At 46.1% G+C, this 20,488-nt stretch overlaps 1 protein-coding gene across 2 annotated transcripts in view; it reads left to right on the plus strand.

Annotated features, from left to right (window-relative positions):
• AK1 (adenylate kinase 1) overlaps positions 1 to 20,488 on the plus strand; it is a 1,026,690-nt gene that overhangs the window by 268,362 nt on the left and 737,840 nt on the right. For both annotated transcript variants that reach the window (XM_069609116.1, XM_069609117.1), the window contains exon 5: positions 16,870 to 16,983. In XM_069609116.1, coding sequence (XP_069465217.1) covers positions 16,870 to 16,983 — 114 coding nt within the window. The remainder of the gene's footprint in view (positions 1 to 16,869; positions 16,984 to 20,488) is intronic.

Consider the following 20,488-nt stretch of genomic DNA (forward strand, 5'->3'; position numbering starts at 1 on the left):
TTTGTTTTCTTTTCTCGGTGTGCGTTTTCCTTCATGAGAAACCCCGCCAACAGGTTTCAGAGTCAGCTAGCTGCATCCTCACTCGAGATCTGGCTGATCTGCTGAAACACTAGTTCTATTAGCTTGACTATTGCCACAGTCCATCTAGTGGTCTCTCCTCAGATTAGTCTGTTCCAGAGTTCTTCTTCTTCGGCCATGGAAGGATTTAATATGAGTGGCTGGAGGTAAACACATCTGTTTTGTTTGGTTGTGGGGCAATGCATCACCAGATGTTTCAGTGTTTCTACTTGATCTTGATTTTTACATAAGCGGCATTCATTTGCAATCCTAGGTGTGCGAATGGCCACAATTTCATGTGTTAACAACAAATGTAATCTTACTTTCAGGAACAGGGTTCGCTGCCGTTTGTTTGGAAATTTTGCGCAATAGTTATGTGGGCTTTTGAACTTATTGAAGGTCGGAGGAAGATGTGCCAATAGTTTGTTCTCGGTTGCTTTCTCAATGGTGGCAATCTAATCCATCTCCATTTTACGTTTCACTCTGTCGGGATTTTCTTTCAGGTCATTTTCTGAGCACGCTATCTAACTCAGCACCTTTTTTGCCTTCCGGCCATTTTTTTAATGCTTCACATGATCCTGTTTGAATTTCTTCCAAGATTATGTTGTATATGGGCAGAGTATCTGCCATTATGATTTTTCTATATAATCTCATGGCGCTTTGGTCAACCGAAGATGATAAAGATACCAGACCCAATTCACGTCTGATGGCGGCCATTGATGTTGACGTAGGTAGACCCAACACTGCTTTCCATACATGGCCTTAAAGTTTGTTCCAGAGGGACCGAGGTATGTTTAACGATGCTTCCATTCCATGGATGAGTGAAGGTACTACCTTTGTTTTGTAGAAATTTATGGCTGGAATTAGCGAAGATTTTCCAAATTTATTGTCAACTGATCTTGTTTGGGACGTTCACAGTTTCACCCTGTCCCACAGCATCTCTTGCGTCGCCTTATCAATCGCTGAGCTGTCAATGTTGACTCTTAGGTATTTGAATTGCTTTACAATTTCAATTTTTATTTTTTTGAGGAACCACTTCTGATGTTTGGACGTTTTTCTGGTTGCTTTCTCTAAGATCAGAATTTTCATTTTCATTTTGTTTATTTCAAGGTTGTTTCATTGATGTATCTCGCTAAGTTGGCTAATTCGCGTTGAAGACCGATTTGAGTTTGGTCTATAATGATGACATCGTCTGCGTACAGAAGTCTTGAAATGGTAGTTTTCCCTATTTTTGGAGGGAATGCCCTGATTTTAGATTCCGCAAGCTGGTAGTCTCCGAGGAAGGATATAAAGAGTGCCGGGGCTAATGGGTATCCCTGTTTTACACCTCTGTTTACTGGAATCTCCTCCGACGAAGTACCTTGTTTATTCAGTTTGACTCTTATCCTGGTTTCGGAGTGAAGTGCTTTTATCGGTTCAAGAATCGATGTTGGACATTTCCAGTCAGTTAGCTTCGACCACAGTTTTTCTCGGTCTATCTTGTCCAATGCTTTAGAGAGATCCACAAATGTGAGGTACACCTTCGGTGCTCCTTCCTTCACCTTAGCTTTCAGGATATTTAGCAACATGATGTTAACAGCGGAACTGCCATTTTTCTGAAATCCTGCTTGGAATTTGTCTCTCGATGGGGCATTTTTGGTCCAGATCCTAATGTGTTCCAGCAGGCGTGTCGAATAGATTTTGCCTATAATATCCAGAAGAGCAATCGGCCTGTAGCTCTCCGGGTCTTCTCTGCTCCCTTTTTTGTATACTGGGACGATTGTCGGTTTCAACCATGTTTCTGGGATCAATTTTCTTTTACCGCATTGCAAGAAGATTTTGCTAATTACCTTTGACCACTTTTTAGGGGACTGTTTCAGGTCCAGGTTAGTCAGTCCATCCGGGCCAGGTTCTCTCGATGTTTTGAGTTTCCTGATTGCTATTTTGATATCCTCTGGATTTGATACATCGATCCAAGTTGTACTGGTTACCCGCTCCGTATTCGGTGCAGATGACTTCGGACCGTCAATTTGTGTCGCTAAATATGTTGTCCATTTTTGTTCTGACACTACGTTGGAGAGCTCAGTGGTGGAAGAACTGTTCATCGTTTTTATTAATGCCCAGAAATCTCCAGATTTTTTGGTGCACAGTTTTCTCATCATTTGTTCTGCGTCATTTTGGTATAGCGCTGATCTGTGGGACTTCAGCCAGCTTTTATAGGCCTTTACTTCCATTTGCCATTTTTCCCAATCTTCCTTGGAGTTAGTTTTTCTAGCTATTCTCCTCAGTTTCTGCACTACTTTTCTTTTCTCCACCACCGAATTATCATATACGTGTTTGCATTGTATCACCTTACTTTTCTGGCCTGTCACTGGAATTCTATATGCCAGTAGTAATGGGAGATAATTAGGTCTTTCTTTGACATTCCTGTGGGCGTTTAGTCCTCCACTATGCTCATAAGTGGCTTTGATTTTCCTTACGTCTGCTTCTGAAAGACGGAGCCGTGATTGTTGGTTGTTTACTTCGATATTGGCTTTATAGATCTGTTTTCAGGTCCCCTTCCTTGCCATGCGCAATACAGTAGGTTGTGATCACTGTGTGCCGTTCTTTGGACATTGAAACTGTGAATGGCCGATAGTAATCCTTCACTGACAAAAATGTAATCTAACGTAGCTTGTGAATTCAGACGTTGCCAGGTTGCGATGGAATTTTGTTCCGGGAACAGAGTGGCGATATATGAATATTTCTCGATTTGATGACCGTATTCCATGCCTTTCCTCGTTCCACTGACGCTTCTTTTACTCGGTTCTCTACGGCATCGCTTAGATTTACATTACAATTTGCGTTGAAGTCGCCGCATACAATGATTTCCATCTTGTCAAATTCTGCGTAGATCTGATCAATTGTTTCCCCCATTTTCGAGCAAAAGGCTTTTATTGTCATGCGTTGCGGATTCCAGTAAGTGTTCATTATTGCTCTGTGATTAACCTGTTTCCGCGCTGGAGCTGACGTTTGATGGGTCCATGTTGTCAAGGTGACTAGCATTTCATAGGGTTCTTTCAGTTTTCTTGGTGCCGTTAATCCAGTGCCTGTTCTGATAGCTGTTAACAGACCCGACGAAGGTCGGCCTAATAGGCCATTAACCGCTGGCGATATTTCCACCATAAAACCATCTAACGAGGGTTTGTCCACCAGCCATGTCTCTTGTAGACATAATATGTCATGGAGGCCCAAATCCACGTCTCTTATATTGTTAGGTATGAATGACCTCTCGTGTTCCAGGATCCCAAGGTGTCATTTTCTTTCACGGTCTGGTCCGCCAGTTTTGTTGTATCATTGGGTGGGGAGACTGAGGTCAACGGTTGTTGCTATTTTTCACTCATGCCCATGGTCCCTTTGCTGTTGTCATCTCTGTTGTTCCAGATGAACTTCTCTCGTTGGTTTTGTTCTTTATGTCCTTTGCCTTTAGTTGTGTGTTTCTCGGTGGTGTCAGCTTTTGCTGTTCCTCTCTTCTCGTCCTTGGCGTCCTTGGGTCTTGTCTCCTGTTTTGTTTTATCATATAATTCTGTGACCCCATTTTTTCATCTGCGTCACTGAGCCTTCTATATCGCTGTCCTTTTTCCTCTTGGAACGCATAACGGTTTGCCAAAGGGGTTTCATGTTCCGCAGGACGTTTCCCCAACCGGTGAATCCGGTATAGTTCCCCCGTTTTTGATAGATATCGCTGTGTGTAATTTTTCGCCGTTTTATTTACTGACTCGTTTTCTTCACTTCCCCTCCAATTTTTTATTTCCGAAAAAGTAAAATCCCATAAGCTCCATTTCCTTATATGCTGCTGGACCTATTTGTTTAATGTCGGCAGATCTGAAATGGAGGTATGATTTTGCTGTGTTCCCTCTATGATAAGGTTCCACGAATTTGATGTCATCTGTTCTAATTTTTCTTAATGCTTTCGTTTTCCTTGTTATTTTAAGCACCGTGGGTCTGCTCTGAATCATGTGTCCTTCCATTTTTTCTGATTGTTCTAGCTTAAATACACAAATCTCTTCATCCAATTTGGTCTTTACCCTTTGCTGCCCCTCCTCTTTTTTTGATGACCTGTGGCTACGTGGCATCGACCCACTTCTGTTTCTTTTTGTTTCATCATAGCCACGCTCCTCACTTGAGGGCCGTTTTCTTTTGTATTGGTGGTCCAGTATGTTTCTTTCTGGGGACCTGGAAAGGTTACTTTGATTCTGAGCGGTTGGTTCTCTAGAGTTTCCTTTGGGGGGTGTGCATTTTTCTTTGGTTAATTCCAAATTCCGTATTGGTCCCTTCTCCTCCGTGCGATTTTCCCCCTGTTTAGCCTCGGTCGGCTTATTTTCCAAATGTTGGGAAAGATTCATCAGGTCTGAATTCGTCATGAATTCCTCAACAGATCTAGGCGATCTAGGGGATTCTCTTGCCTTCTGATGTTGTCTCTTGCTTTCTGACTGTTCTTTTACTCGATGCGGCGTGGTTAGTCCAGCTTTCTTTGCTTCTAAACTGGTGTTGCTGCTATTTTGGATCTTTATCACTTCCACTTCCGGAGGTGCTAGTTTTAACACCACCTGTTTTTCTTTTGTTGGTTGATCACTCCCTCTTTCTAGTACCGAAGATGTCACGGTTACTGTTTCATTGTCTCTAGGCTTTCTTTGGAGGGGTTGACATTTGACCAAAACAGTCCCCCCTTCTTTGGCCGGACCGTGACTTTGTGTGTTTTCTAGTATTTCAGTTAATTTTCTGTTTTCCACTTGCATGGTTTAGATCTTTCTTTCCAGGGATTCTGTATTTTTTCCCACTTTTTTGATGGTTGCTATTTCATTCTTCTGCTGCAGTTATATATCATTCCAAGTAGCTCATTTTTGTGAGCATGTTAGTCAGGACCGAGGTATTGTCTTGAACCTCCTCTTTGATTGCCTCGTAAAGTTTGCAAAAAGGGGCTAAGACACTTGTCATCGCCGACATGATCGTTAACATGTCCGGTGTTTTGTTCGGTGAGTCTTTTTGAGTTGTTGAGGAGATTTCACTTAGACGTCTGTTCTTCGGAGATAACTGGATTCTTTCCAGTCTCCTTGGCAACCGTGGTGATTCCGACATCGAATTCTCCGCTGACATGCTTTGTTTTTGTTCTGGTTCTAGGTAGGAGCCTGTTGACCTTCTCTTACTTCCTTGATGGTCCTGGTTTGAACTGGTCCATTCACTCTTTTTTGCTGGTGTTTCTGGTTTCTGCCCTGTGTTCAAATGGGCCTTCGTCCAGACGAGGCGGTGTTCTCTCTCTAGTTGTTCCTTAGACTGATCCCCCAGAGTCCCAGGTGGGAATTTATCTCCTGGTATTGGGTCACTCTGTTTGTATTCTGGGGCATTACTAACCACAGGCAACTCTCTCCTGCCTTCCTTTTGCCCCGCCCCTTCACATTGTTGCTTTGCATTCTTTCGGGTTTCCGACGTGGAGTGCACACTGCTCTTGTCCAGTTGCTTGCTGGGCTGTTACGATGGCAAATAATTCCCGCCTTGCCCTTTGCGTGGGTTTACTGTTCTACTAGTCTGTGTGGCTCGGGGACGTGCCTCTACCGCGGGCGCTTTTAATTCTGGTCTCAACACCACCTGAGTTTTCCGCTGTTTGGTTGCTGGAGGGGATTCTTGCACCGCTTCTAGCTTCTCTGCATCCGACAGTTCCGTGTCCGTATCTAATTTTCTCTTTTGTTGTTGAGTAAAAAATGCTTTTAAGGGGCATGACAGCAGCAGATTGGGTAACCCTTTTGAAGTAGCTCTGCTTCTTTTATTAGCTTTTGAGACCTTACCTGTTGTTACTTTTCCCTTATTCCGTTTCTGATCGCTGGTTTCTTGTTTCTTTGTTGTCCTCACTTTCATGTAGTTTTTTATCCCTTGCTTACTTAATTGGTGCTGAATTTTCTTCATTTTTCCCTTTTTTCGCTTTGAGTAAAGTCTGGTTTACCTCAGAGTCTGCATCTGAGTTTGCCTCATCTGTGATCTCTTCCTCTTCACTTTCAGTGTCCGCGTCACTGTCTTGAATGCCTATAATGTGGTCTGCATCTTTGTCCATACTTGCCAGCCTTGGGCTCATTGTGTCTCGACTTTTTTGATTGTGTTGAGACACTCTAAAATCTAAGTGCACCATAGCCTTTACATTTATTTTGTTCTGAGGATAATCCGCCTGTGCGGGTGTTTTGACCAGAGTTTTTGGTCGTATCTCCACCTCTCGGCTATTTCTTCTTTCCTGATTCGGATCATCATCTTGATCGAATCCAAGCTCCCCTTCTCGAGCTGGATTTTCTTTGGATGCTGTGTCTGCTATGACCGCACTGCCCGAGCCTGAGCCCAGCTGCGTCGCTACCCGCTGTTCCACCCACGGGTCCTTGTCGGTCTCCTCGTGGTTGATGTTTGCTCCGCTTGTCCCAGGTAGTTGGACTCCGTCCCTGTCCTCCTCTTCGCTGCATGACACCCACATAGGATCCCGTGGGGGCTGCCCTCCGACCGTCCCCGCCCGGACCTCACTCACCGCGTCTACGGCGGAAGGCGGGTCTCCGCTTGCGTCGTGGAGAGGCAGTTGTTTTTCCTCCTGGGTGCTCTCGCGTTCTCCGCGCTCCTTGCTAACCGGGACGGCTAGCGTTTCCTGGACCGCTTGAGCTGGTGAATGGTCCTTCGCAGCTGGTAAATTGGACAGTTCTACATCTTTACCTTGCCAGTGCTCTTGCTCTTGCTCTTGGTCTTGAGAGTTTTTGCTGCTTCTTAGGCGACGCCAGCTCTGGTCCGCGTCTGTATCTGTAGTTTTTGCGTCGACCGCTGCTGCATCCTCATTCCACTCCTTTCTACCCGTCTTCCATGCTGCTTGAGACAGCGGTCATGCTGGTCTCACATGGGATTCCATTTTGCTTCGGCTCTGCGTCCGCAGCGGACTGCTGCAGACTGCCTCACAACTCGCCTCCCAACTCTGCTCACCGCTCCACGGTGTGGATGCGATTTAGTAGGCAACACCCACAACTGGCACTGTGGAAAGACTGGCTGACTGCTGCAGACTGCCTCACAACTCGCCTCCCAACTCCGCAACAATCTTATCGATAGCGTATAAATCAATAATAAAATGGAAAGGAATCCATTATCCCCTTTCTTATACACCAGTAAAATCGGACTATTACACAAACTTCCTGCAATTTCCTCAATCACTCCTCGATGTACAAAATCAGAAACTATACTCTTTAAAGGTTGTTCACTATCAACTGAAATCTTATACTGTGAAATACGTGCAGTTTAACTTTTCTTTTTGGAAAACACTTAGGTGGAATGCGCTTCAGGCAAAATAATATATCCGTCACACCAGCAAGTTCACTTTTTAAGTAATATTTATTTTTGCATTAGTAGCATGCAATATACTTTTTTCCAAACATTGATTCACAAACTGATAGTTTTTTTGCCTCTCAACACGTGTTTCCCCACGTCTTATGCTCGTGGTTCATCAGGAGAGATGCTAAGTTCATTATTGAGTAAACATATCTCTGATTAATAATTCCTCTTTCGTTTTTTCTCTCTCATTTTTATGAGTTCTTTTATTAGTAAATTTCCTTTATTTTTACTCGGTACGATTGCCTTAAGTCCACCATAGTCCGCGCTCAGGTGGTAGTTTAACACCTGGTTTCAACACAATTTTAACAGGCTTAATTTGCAAAATACCAACGTCATCCTCAACCGCCCATAAACATGCCGAAACCTTATCCAATTCAGTCGGTAAAAGCCTAGTCAAGAATTGTGAAGCAGAAGTTTGTTGAGGTGAAATGGTTAAATGCACTCCATCTGGAGAACAATAAATTACAGCATTCAATTCTTTCAACAGATTCAACCCCAACAAATTTGCGCCACGATTCGTCATCAAAAGGAATGGACATGAATTGGTGAATGGACCCAGTGAAATCGGTACCGGCTTGGAAACCGGACTAACCACTGGCGTACCAGAAAACCCTACAGAAATGTTGTTCTGCCCTGACAGAGGAATATCTAGAACCCGTGAATGATCAATGGAACACTTCTGTGCTCCAGTGTCTATCAAAAATAGATGCTTCCGATTCCCCACCTTCATTTCTACGCAGGGCCCTTTCTGATCGACGGGAATAGGTACTGGTTCCAGACTCTGCTTTGGGCTGTCCTAACAGAACAGTACATCATCAGATGCAAGATCCTCAGAAAAATAAACAGTCGAAGGATTATCAAAAATGTTCCCATTATTAACACTATGCTGCTGACTATCCTGTGAGAATGACTGTTTATTCTGAGCGAACTGACTTCTACCAGGACCCCCTATCCCAGGACGGCATTGGATCTTCTACCCATGGTACCATACGTGTTATTTGTTCGCTGCTGAAGGATCGGGCATTGTGCTCGCCAATGACCTTCTTGTCTGCAATAGGCACATTGGTTCATGTGTACAGGACCCATTTGCACATTACTCTGTGGTGTGAACTGACCTCTAAACTGTGTATTCCCACCTCTAGTTCCTCTTACTATTTGCTGCAACAATACTTTTGTTTTTAAGTCTCCCTTCTTCTTTTCTATTCGCTCTTTTTCATCATTGATTCTATTTTCATAATACTGTGCCATGTGCAATGCTTCAGACTGAGATTTAGCTTGCCAGGCAGTTTCAGAAGTCATCATTTGTGATTGGATTTGTGATTGGATATCAGGCAACAATCCACGCACAAATGTGCCTACAAACAGCCTTTTTCCTGACTTGGTACATAGGTCCTGACCGCTGAAATCTGAAAACACTTGTTCGAACCGATTAAAAAATTTGGTAGCACATTCAGATTTCCCCTGGATGCAAGTTGTAAGCTTTCCCAAAATATTCTTCTCTCTGAAACCAAAGTCTTCAATTTAGTTACTATTCTGTTTGGCAGTGTCAGTATCACCTCTGGGAGTCTCTCACCAACTTTCCTTTCCCCATCTATCCGTGCCAAGTTAACCCATGTGTCACCCAGCCCTGCCTGATCATCTACAGTTCTAATCTGTTTCCATAAATCGGCAGGTAGGATCACAGGGAACAAGAAGTCTATATCACCCAGCGTGAAAACTGACGAGTGCAAGACAGATTCCATTTCTTTATAAAATCCTGTTGGATTTTTTCTAATATCTGGAATCATCTGTCTAGTCTAATGGTATTCACTTCCTGTCTGGAAAATGGGACATGAACAAACTGTGAGACATAATGAGCTTCAATAGTAGTGGCTGCTGCACCTGTTGCAGCATTAGCGGGAATTTCTACTTTAGGAACAAATGTCGGAGGAACCTCCCTCATTGGCAATTGAGAAGTTCGCAATTCTGAACGTTCATCAAACAACAAAGCTAAATCAAGTGACAAAGTAGTCAAAGCAGTATCGGGCGAAAAAGCTCTCTTATAAATGACCATCAAATCTACGCGACAACAAACCTTTTTCTTCATAAATTCATCACCCTGTAGGTACTCTACCATTACCTGTAACACTTTCCTTTGCATAGCCGGAGCATACTAACTAAACATGTCATATACTTCAATGGGAGAAATTGAAACATCCGAAATCTATCTAAGCGCGTCTCTTGGGCAAATACGCGTCTCTTCACTCATTGGTTTACATGAAGGAAGAAATTGTTTCTGCACATACGAAGCTTCCAATCTATTACCATTTATTTCATCATTCTGTAACCGATCTAACTCCCTCTTAAACTCAAATACCCTCTCAACATGCTCATGTACTTTCTCTGCAATGTCGCTTGAGCGAGATAGGACATTCAAATCCCATAACCCCTGTGGGACATTTATGTCCATCAAATCACTCCAAATATCAGCCAAATGCATTCCCATCCCTTCTATCAAAATATTCTGTTCGGGAATACTTTCTTGGTCAGAAATCACAATTAAGGCAGCTGATTTTTCACCTTCTTCTATATATTTCTCAGCCCATGCATACAATTCTCTTTTTCTAGCTTTAGATACTGTCCTAGGAGTCACTATTCTTGAATCAGCACTCACCCCTTTAATCGCTTCAAGTGGAGCAGAAACATCAGGAAAAGAAAGTTCAAACAAACCTTATACAATAGGCAGTGGAGACACTACCACGGGCGGTAAAGACGGAATTAAGGGAACGGCAACTGTCGGTAAGGGCGAGGATGCATAAGGGGAAATAACAACAGGAAGAGGAGCAACAACTGGAGGAGGAGCAACAACAGGAGGAACAGGAAGAACAACGGGAGGAGGTGGAACAGCGGGAAGAGGTAAAACAGCAGAGAGAGTCACATAAGGAGGTGGTGCAGTGGCAACAGTCCTGCGCTCATTCAAAAGTTTATCGATTAGCTCATCGGAGGCATGAAAATCCTGAGATGGATATATTTTCTGTACTCCAAGTTGAAAAGCCCTATCCATACTTCTAATAGATTCCGTCTGCTTCTGTTGATCATACAATAATGCTTTTTCAGTGTTAGACATATGTCGACATGCGTATTTCTCTTTACTCTTAAGTTGCTGCATAGCTTCCTTTCTCCAATCCTTAATTACATCAAATGCAGAAGGTCTAGCCTTTTTCTTCAACAATATACACTTTAAATACTTTATACGGCGATTTCAAAACTACCATGAACTGGCCACTGAAATACAGAAGCATGTCTAGTTTGTCTGTGCCAAATATCGTTAAATACAATACTATTTAGGCAGTACGTACAGTACATTAAACAAGCCTTGTGAGCCAACAGGTGGCGCCGGTTGGCCACGTCCCAAAGATTGTCTGTCTCTGTGGAATAAACCCCTGAAACAGGCAGACTATTTCCCAGGCATGTCAGATTACAGTGTTACCTGGCGTCGTTTGTACTCATGAGGACAAATCTGCAACCAATAGCAGGATTCTTAGGAATCGGGCCACGACTCACCTGATTTCAAAGTCTAAGGAGGTCCGATCGGATTAAAAAGGATCGACGTGGCTGGCGATTTTGGCAAAGAGCCCGCCTCGATATGGGGACCCTCGTCAAGATGCCCTCTCGAACCGCATGCTCACCGTTCAGGTATCGGATCGTGCAGTACTGTCGAGGTGTCACATCTCATACAAAGGGGCCCTCTTTTCTCACTCTCCGATCCCGATCCGATAGCCGCGTCTTCTTTTCAGCGAGGTGACATCAATCTTGAGGGTCCCTTTTTGGGCACCATCTGAAAGACCAAAGAAATATCGAGTCTTGGTATCACAAAATGAAATACACATATCACGGGTCGAAAGATACAAGTATCTTTATTACTGTACAGTATTCAAAGCAAAACAGATAGCTATGTGGCTCCCAACAACTCTCAGTGTGTACCAGCAGATCACAGTGAAGGGTGAGAGTGCTGCACAGCTCAACACAAGCTGTTTTATACATTTTTCCAATCATTGTCCAGCCCCTCTCCAAACTAATAATTTACATGCTAGGCTTCGTGCCAGTTCATATGACAAATGTGAAAATATTATTGAACAGATTTAACAAATTAGTTTTTCCATGAAGATTCAATGGTAGTATTGGGTCTCCAGCTTATAGTAAGCCTAGTTTCAAGAAAGAACACAATATATTACAACGAAAGCAAATGGTTTGAGTTTGTTCTACATTGTCTCATTGTTTAGATGAGGATGAGGATTGTGAGGGCATACAACGCTTGGATTGCAGTTCATACGAGTCACAAGGTTTTTTTGCAAACAACAAACAGTCTGCTCTCGGTCAGCCTAAATGTTGACACAACTCAAAGGTCGTTCGGCTTGGCTGTAGTTGAAAACACAGTCCACCATTTTAGGACACAAAGCAAGAGTTAAAATAAAAATGGCGGATAGTTCTTAAAATGGGGGCGAAGTTGATTTGAAATTGGAGCATTACAAACGCGGTTTTCTGTGCAAAGCGAATGGGCTTAGGCCAATATTCATATCAAGGCAGTATTATGCGAATACAGTTTCACACTCTGCCCGCAGTACCAGCAGAAGAGAGAGGCGCCATGGGCTTGCTCGCACACAGTGACGCACCATGCTCTCGTGTCATCAGGACCATAGGAACCCTGGCCTACGGCGGTGAGTGCATCCCCTGCCTCTACATAGGTGCCCTAGAAATGAAGAGATTTTGAAGAGAAGCTGGCCTGGCGAGAGAGGGAAAGAATCCCTGAGAGAAGCATTTTCAAGCCAAAGTTCATGCATATCAGCTAGGCCCCAAACACGTAAACTAAGGCCCAGGAGAACAAATACATTCCAGGGGACAAACCCTCATACCCACGTGGGGACGGGGCACATCGGCTCCAGTGAGTCCACGGAGGTACGTGACCAAGAGGCCGTGCAACCGTGTCAACAGATGGCATACCGGTTACCATAGCGACACAACCTTCAGAGATGTTTCACAAGGCCCAGGGTGACACCATCCCATAGCAAGTGGCAGTGGCTTTTGATCTCACTGATACAAGTAATCTAGGTCCAAGGTGGGCCCGATGGGCAAAGGATTTCAAAGTATACATAAGAGCTATGGGATACGTTGAAGAGGAAAGAAAGAAGAACCTGTTGGCAGTAGGTACAGCAGTCCGAAACATTCTATATGAACTGCTGTAAATGTCATGAGCGAAGAGACATACAACAAACTCCAGCAGCCCCCAAAACTCAAGCCTTCAATGGTGGACATCTACCCTTATGGATCTGACACCCCCACTCCCATGCAAGGGGGTTTTCACTACCATATGTGCACACAAATTACACACAGCCCGAGTACAACTGCGTGTATACTGAGCTTTAGAAGAGCTCTGGACAGGGGCCTGGTGAACATCTTTTATCACATAATGGTGCACAAGTACATGGCTCCGGACGGTGATGTGGTCAAAATGTTCCTAGATCCATTCAGAGCCCTGGGGAAACGGGGAAACTGTAAAGTCAAAGTACACATTGATCCCACCATAGAAAACGGTCACCTAACACTACAGGGGGATCCCCATCAACATTTAGAAACAGGTCAGAGAAGATCTCTGCCGACTACTAGAGCTCAGCATCATTGAGTGACCCGACACCTTGGGTCTCCCCAATAGTCCCAGTACCAAAGAAGTCAGCACAGGGATCCATCCATGTGTGCGTAGACATGCGCAAGCCGAATTAACCATTCAGAGAGAAAGGGACCAGGCACCCCAGATAACTGACAAAATCCACCTTCTAAACAGCCCCACAGTCTTCTCTTAGCTCGATCTTAATAAGGGATACCACCAACTGGAACTGGCCCCCGAATCCAGCTACATTACAACCTTTGTAACACACATGGATCTATTCCGTTACAAATGACTTAACTTTGAAATATCATTGTCGGCCGAAATCTTCCAGAATTAAATAAACCAGATCATAAAGCACATACCAAATAGTTTGAACTACAGCAACAATATCCTTGAACATGATGACACCCTACACCGCGTCTGTATGGCATTGGAAGTTGCCAGAGTAACATTGAACAAGGACAAACGTGAGTTTAGGAAACACACGCTAACAATTTTCAGAAACATCTTTACACAGCAGGGGATGAGACCCGACCCTGAAAATGTGGCAGCCCCGACTGAAACATCCAGGTCTACCTCTGTCTGCGACCTCAGGTCATTCCTTGGAGTAGCCAGCTACCGTGCCAGATGCTTGGAAAACTACGCCACATTTGGTGCACCGCTCCGGGAACTCACCAGAGAGGGGCAGACATTCATCTGGTCACCAGAGTGCCAGGCCAGTTTCGCGGACATCTGCTCTAAAATGGCATCTGCAGCAGACATGGCCTATTTCAGATCAACGAAGGACCAGTCTGGTGGGGCTTGGAGCTATTTTGTCGCAATTTGACCCGAAGCCGCATGTCAAGCAAGGGGTCACGTACGCAAGCCGCAGACTTACAGACACGGAGCAAAGGCACTCCCAGGCCGGGAAAGAGAGCCTAGTGGTGGTCTGGGTGTGTGACTACTTCCACTTCTTATAAGGCAAGGCTTTTACCATCATTACAGACCACCAGGCCCTCACAATATATGGCACCCCAAAGGCTCGGATGCCACCACCCATTGCCAGATGGGGTCTCCGGTTACAGGACTATAAATTCACAATTCAGTACAGGGCCAGAAAGGACAAACATCCAGCTGACTATTTGTCGTGTCACCCATCGGGGTGCCACCCAACAAGAATCCTTGATAGCCGAAGAGTACCTGAATTACATCATGCAACAAATGAAACTGTTCACGATCGCGTGGGCGACGCTCCAGCATGAATTGGAATCTGACCAGGCCCTCAACATCATGGCTCAATGCATCCGAGGGGGGAGAATGAGACATGCCAAGCACATGGCCAAACACCTGGATCAACCCATCCAAGATGACATACAAAGCCTGTGCCTAGTCCAAGAAGAGTTCACTGTCACCGAAGACGACAGTCTCAAAGACTGCAAAATCGTCGGACCCAGGTCAATCTGCTAAAGGGTCATTGACCATGCTCATGCAGAACTGTGCCATATGCAGGGTAGTTGCCCCTCGGCCAAAGCCTCACCCGCTGCAGATGTCCTGCCTGCCAGAGGGTGTCTGGGAGGAACTGGCAATTGACTTTTTTAGGACCCATGAGAGATGGCTCCCATGTACTTGTATTGATTGATGAATAGTCACCATTCCCAGAAGTCCAGATCATACCCTCCACAGAGGCCACAGTGGTCATCCCTGTGTTGGACCGAATACTCACAGCCTACAGCATCCCAAAGGTAATTATGTCAGACAATGGACCACCGTTCACAAGCTACGACTTTGCACACTTTGCGGACTACATTCCTAAGAGAATGCAGACACACCCCACATTGCTCCATGGGCGAGTGTCAGGCCGACCTCATGTTCGGCCGATGGATCAGGACACGATTCCCACATAACCCAGACGAAGGCCTGGAACACCACGATGACTGTAAGATGATGTCACAAGATGCAGCTGCCAGACAATGAAAGAAGTGGCTGATATCAGGAGAGGTGCCAAAGCGTCTACACTGGACGATGGGGACTGTGTCCCAGTAAAGCAGGCGGAGCAAAGGAAGGAAGACTCCACATTAATTCCCAGGACCCTCACTGTGTCACACCGAAAAGGAGCTATAAACACAACAAGTGGTGACGAAGTGTGGTCTCCCACTTCAAGTAAGTGAGGGACGAATTGTGTAGGGAGAGCGGCACGGATGAAGAGTCACAAGGAGAAAATTATGAGTTGTTTTAGGGGGACAGTGAGGCATCGGAAGGAGGACTTTCCACAACCCACCCCTAGGATGAGCCCAACAGACCAGTCAACAGGGTCAAGCTAAAGCCCACAAGACTGATTGAAGAAATGGACTGAACCCCTCTTTGCGTTTAAGAAGGGGGGAGGTGTCATGGTACTTCAAAGCCCCTTGGCCTCATTATGTGGGAGGAGCCAGTTGGCGTGTGGGGCGGAGGAGGGAAGTGAAAAGGACAGGAAAGGGAAGGCCGTGTTAAGAATAAAGCGCTGTGAAGAGACGCGCAGCCTGACTTGAATGCCTGAATGACAGTGCTGATAACTCAGAAGGGCCCCATCTGATCGCGCTCTGCTTCTGGGGTGCTCCTTCCTGCCCCCTAATTCTCAGAAGTGCACTGTGGGGAGTGTGAGTGTACCCTCCTGTGGGGACTCTGTCCCGCGAGATCTCGCGGGATCTCATGAGCGCGCAGAGTGCGAAAAGGCAGGAAGGAAGCAGAATGTTGCCGTCAAACCTATGGTTGTAGCGCCTCTCCCGCCACACATTAGAAACTAGACATTCTGGGCAATTCAGGACATAAAGCACACCTGGGTGATTAGTTCAGGGCATAAAGCACACCTGGGTGATTAGTTAAGGGTTTACAGCACACCTGGGTGATTAGTTCAGGTTATAAAGCACACCTGGGTGATTAGTGTTCTGGCGTCATTATGGATCTGGGGTTCTCTGCTTTAGAGGCTATGGGATTCCTGGGTTTCAGAGGATTTTAACTGGTTAGTGGCCTGCATGCCCATGTGTTATTCTGGACCTCAAGCATGTGGTGTTGCACTTCGGTCTCAGGTACCCCTGAGTCTCAGGGGCTCCTGGGTCTGAGGGACTCAGAGGATATTAACTGCTTAGCGTCCGGGGTGCCCATGCATTACTCTGGCCCTTAAGCATGTGGTGTTCCTCTCTGGCCTCGGAGGCTCCTGGATTTCAGAGGATATTAACTGCTTAGTTTGTTTGTTTGTCTGTTTGTTTGTTTGTTTATTTATTTATTTCTAATGCGCACCAGAGCCGGGGGTATCAGAGCGCAGCAGCTACAGGATATGCAAAGCTTAGTTTCATCAGTTACAAAGTAAAGGCAGTTACAGGACATAGACAAAGTCAAATATATACATTGTTACACAGTGGAACTATTACACGGCAGAGAAATCGGATATATACAATGAATGAGAACGTTGTTCCCTGGCAGGGTGCTCACATGGAAGGGTCCTGTGTGCCCATGCATTATTCTGGGCCTCCACTTGTGGTGTTGCTCTTCGGTCTCGGGGGCTCCTGGGTCTCAGGGGCTCCTGGGTCTCAGATGTTGTTAAGCTACTTAGTGTCTTGGGTGCTCCTGTGTTATTCTAGGCCTCAAGTAGCTGGCCTTCCTCTTGTAGTGTCAGGGGCTCTCGCTTATCAGTGGGTCTTGCTGTGTTTAGGGCCCTGGGTGGCATCGCCCTTTGGTCGCAGGGGTTTGGGGGTGAAGTGCTCAGGGCGAGCCTGCATGGGAAAGCACAGTGGGTCTCGATGCTAATGGCCTCTTCTCCCCAGGGATTCTAACTGCTCCTCGTGTTGCAGGAAACCACCATCGAGGAGCTGAAGCAGCAGTTCATCCGGCATCAGGATGCCCCCGGCTTCATCGTGGACGGCTTCCCACGGGAGATTGGCCAAGCATTCACCTTCGAGGAGCAGGTGAGTCTCCACTCCTGATCCGGTGTGCTGGAACCTGGGATCCAAATGTGCATGCGCCTCTCAAGCAGGCAGAGGCAGCCCCTTTCTGGGGGCCTGAAAGGGGTTACCTCAAACCTTTGGGTAGTGATAGGCCAGGTATTGGGGGGCGAGGGCGGAGCGGTTAAGGCAAGGAGGCAGGAACCGGAAAATGGCATACATGTACACACTCAGTGCTTTAAGTGGGGTGAGAGATCGAGGGGGGCTGAAACGACGGGGTGTGGTCTAAATGATGGGCGTGTCCTGAAGTGTCCCTAACACGGACAATAAAAACGTGGCTTTCCTCACTGACTTTTTTTGTATTGTCCAGTGCTGGGGATTCCAACCCGAGCCCTGTTTCATTCAGTAGTCTGCTTGCCACAGGCTTGATGTGTCAAAGAGTCTATTGAATGAAAAAAGAGTAACCAAGCATCTCCCAAATAGCACAGTGTGTTGGGACCCTGGCTTGTCATTGGCTGCACTTGGGTTTGAATCTCCAACACGGAACAGTAAAATAAATGGATATCCTTGACTTTTTTTAATAGCCCCATCGTGGGGATTCCAACCCGAGCCCTCCTGATGACAAGCCCGGATCACACTGCACTGTGCTATTTCATAGGTATTCTTTCTTCTTTCAATAGGCTGTTTGACACATAAAGGCTGCTACGGGCTCCATGTGTCAAGCAGTCTTAATGAAACAAATCCAGCACCTAGGAAATGGCGTTGTGCTACTTCGTAGGTGCTTCATCCAGTAGACTGTTTGACATCCAGCACCTAGGAAATGGCACTGTGCTACTTCACAGGTGCTTCATTCAGTAGACTGTTTGACATCCAGCACCTAGGAAATGGCACTGTGCTACTTCGCAGGTGCTTCATTCAGTAGACTGTTTGACACCCAGCACCTAGGAAATGGCACTGTGCTACTTCGTAGGTGCTTCATTCAGTAGACTGTTTGACATCCAGCACCTAGGAAATGGCACAGTGCTACTTCGTAGGTGCTTCATTTAGTAGACTGTTTGACATACAGCACCTAGGAAATGGCACTGTGCTATTTGGTAGGTGCTTCATTCAGTAGACTGTTTGACATACAGCACCTAGGAAATGTCACTGGGCTACTTCGTAGGTGCTTCATTCAGTAGACTGTTTGACATACAGCACCTAGGAAATGGCACTGTGCTATCTAGTAGGTGCTTCATTCAGTAGACTGTTTGACATCCCAGCACCTAGGAAATGGCACTGTGTTACTTCGTAGGTGCTTAATTCAGTAGACTGTTTGACATCCAGCACCTAGGAAATGGCACTGTGCTACTTCATAGGTGCTTCATTCAGTAGACTGTTTGACATCCAGCACCTAGGAAATGTCACTGTGCTACTTTGTAGGTGCTTCATTCAGTAGACTGTTTGACATCCAGCACCTAGGAAATGGCACAGTGCTACTTCGTAGGTGCTTAATTCAGTAGACTGTTTGACATACAACACCTAGGAAATGGCACTGTGCTATTTAGTAGGTGCTTCATTCAGTAGACTGTTTGAAATCCCAGCACCTAGGAAATGGCACTGTGCTACTTCGTAGGTGCTTCATTCAGTAGACTGTTTGACATCCAGCACCTAGGAAATGGCACTGTGCTACTTCGTAGGTGCTTCATTCAGTAGACTGTTTGACATCCAGCACCTAGGATATGGCACTGTGCTATTTCGTAGGTGCTTTATTCAGTAGACTGTTTGACATTCAGCACCTAAGAAATGGCACTGTGCTATTTAGTAGGTGCTTCATTCAGTAGACTGTTCGAAACATGAAGCCTGTCACGTCAAGCAATCGATTGAATAAAACACTCTGCAATAGCACAGTGGCCGTAGCACTGGCTTGATAGTGGCAGGGCTAGGGGTTCAATCCCCAGGCTGTGGCAAAAACAATAAGTGCCTTAGGTTGCTGAGGCAGAGGGAGTCCAGGCTGGGCCCTGGCTCAACCAGAGCTTTGGTGCCGAGACTTGGCCCCGGCCCACTTAAAGCAAGGTATACACTTCGTATTAAGGCATTCAGCCAGCAGTTACATGATTACACATTTATTTACATCTGGCTTCTGCTGGGGGACGGGTAGGAAGGTGGGCAGTAGAGGACACTCCTTCGCTGGCGAGTAGGTGGAGCTTCAGCCTTTTCTTTCATGCCTTCAACAGCTTGTGGCAGACCAGTCAGTCTTCTGAGAACCCAGGGTGGAGGGGGAAGCATCGGCTCATCTTCTGGGTATTTAGAAGGTTCCTCCTGGCCACTGTGGCAGCTATGAAGGGATGACAATAAAGAGCCCACGGATGCCAGCCTTGCCTGAAGGGGTGAGGAGGCCAAGAGCAAAGGAGATATGGGATGGGGAGCAGGGCTAGCATTAGATATGATATGATATGATGTAGCATTTATGACACGCCTATACACAAGTGTTTCTAGGCGCGACAAGGGAGAGGGAAGACAGAAGGAGGACAAGACAATGATCTTACTAGGCCTTGTGTCATTCAGATTGTGCAAGTGCAGGGACAAGGGAAGGGGAGAAGTGCCAGGGGGAGGGAAGGGGAGCAGTGCCAGGGGGAGGGAAGGGAAGAAGTGCCAGCGGGAAGGACGGGGAGAAGTGCCAGGTGCTGGGAGAAAGGTGACTTCTGCTTTGGATTAGAGGAGTTTCACATTAGGCAACTCGATGCCATCAATGGCCAGATGGCAGAGGGACGTTTAGTGTTAAGGATGGAAAGGAGGGACTCAGGGAGTCATCACGGGAATGGGCTATGTGAACCCAAAGAATGAGACTAGGTTGCCCATATCGGCAGAGCACAGATTAAAGAGGAGTGGACCCGTCACTGCTCCTGTGGGACGCGCAGTGGGAGGTGAAAGAAGTGTTGGAAAATCAGAATACGGAAAACGAGCAAATTGAGAGATCTGAGACCCCCATTGCAGTGGGGTCTGTTTGAATCCATGGGAGGGGGAGCGTTTGGACTAAGGGGGCGAAGGATGCACTGTGTTGAAGGCATCAGAAAGAGTGAGCAGAGTGGGGCTAGAGGTTAGAGTTGTGAGCAGTGGTGAGCATGCAGGAGGCATGAGTGAGAGCTGCCTCATTGACTCTAATTGTAGAGGGTCACACAGAGCATTACTCTAGCAGCAAGTTGACAAGGTGCCTTAGTATTGTAGAGTGGCGATGCAAAAGGGGGACGGGTCAGTGGATAGAGGGATTGTTACAGTCAGCATAAGGTTTCTTCAAGGTGCGTATAGTCGTGGCCAGCTTGTAGCAGGCGGAAAGATGCCAGCTGATAAAGAATCGGTGAAAACCTTTGGGAGGTGAGAGCAAGTACTCAAGAGAGGGCTATTTGACTGTTTGTGGGGGAAACAGGTCAATAACAGCACCAGTGGGCTGGCAGTGCGTGGAATGGGTGTCAACTCATCAGGACACGTAGGAGAGAAGTGTGGCAGTGAGTAAAGGGTGTGTGGAGGCAGGAGACAAGATGGTAGGTTGGGG

Source organism: Ambystoma mexicanum, chromosome 8, assembly GCF_040938575.1.
Source record: "Ambystoma mexicanum isolate Mex_15411 chromosome 8, UKY_AmexF1_1, whole genome shotgun sequence".
Lineage (NCBI taxonomy): Eukaryota > Metazoa > Chordata > Amphibia > Caudata > Ambystomatidae > Ambystoma > Ambystoma mexicanum.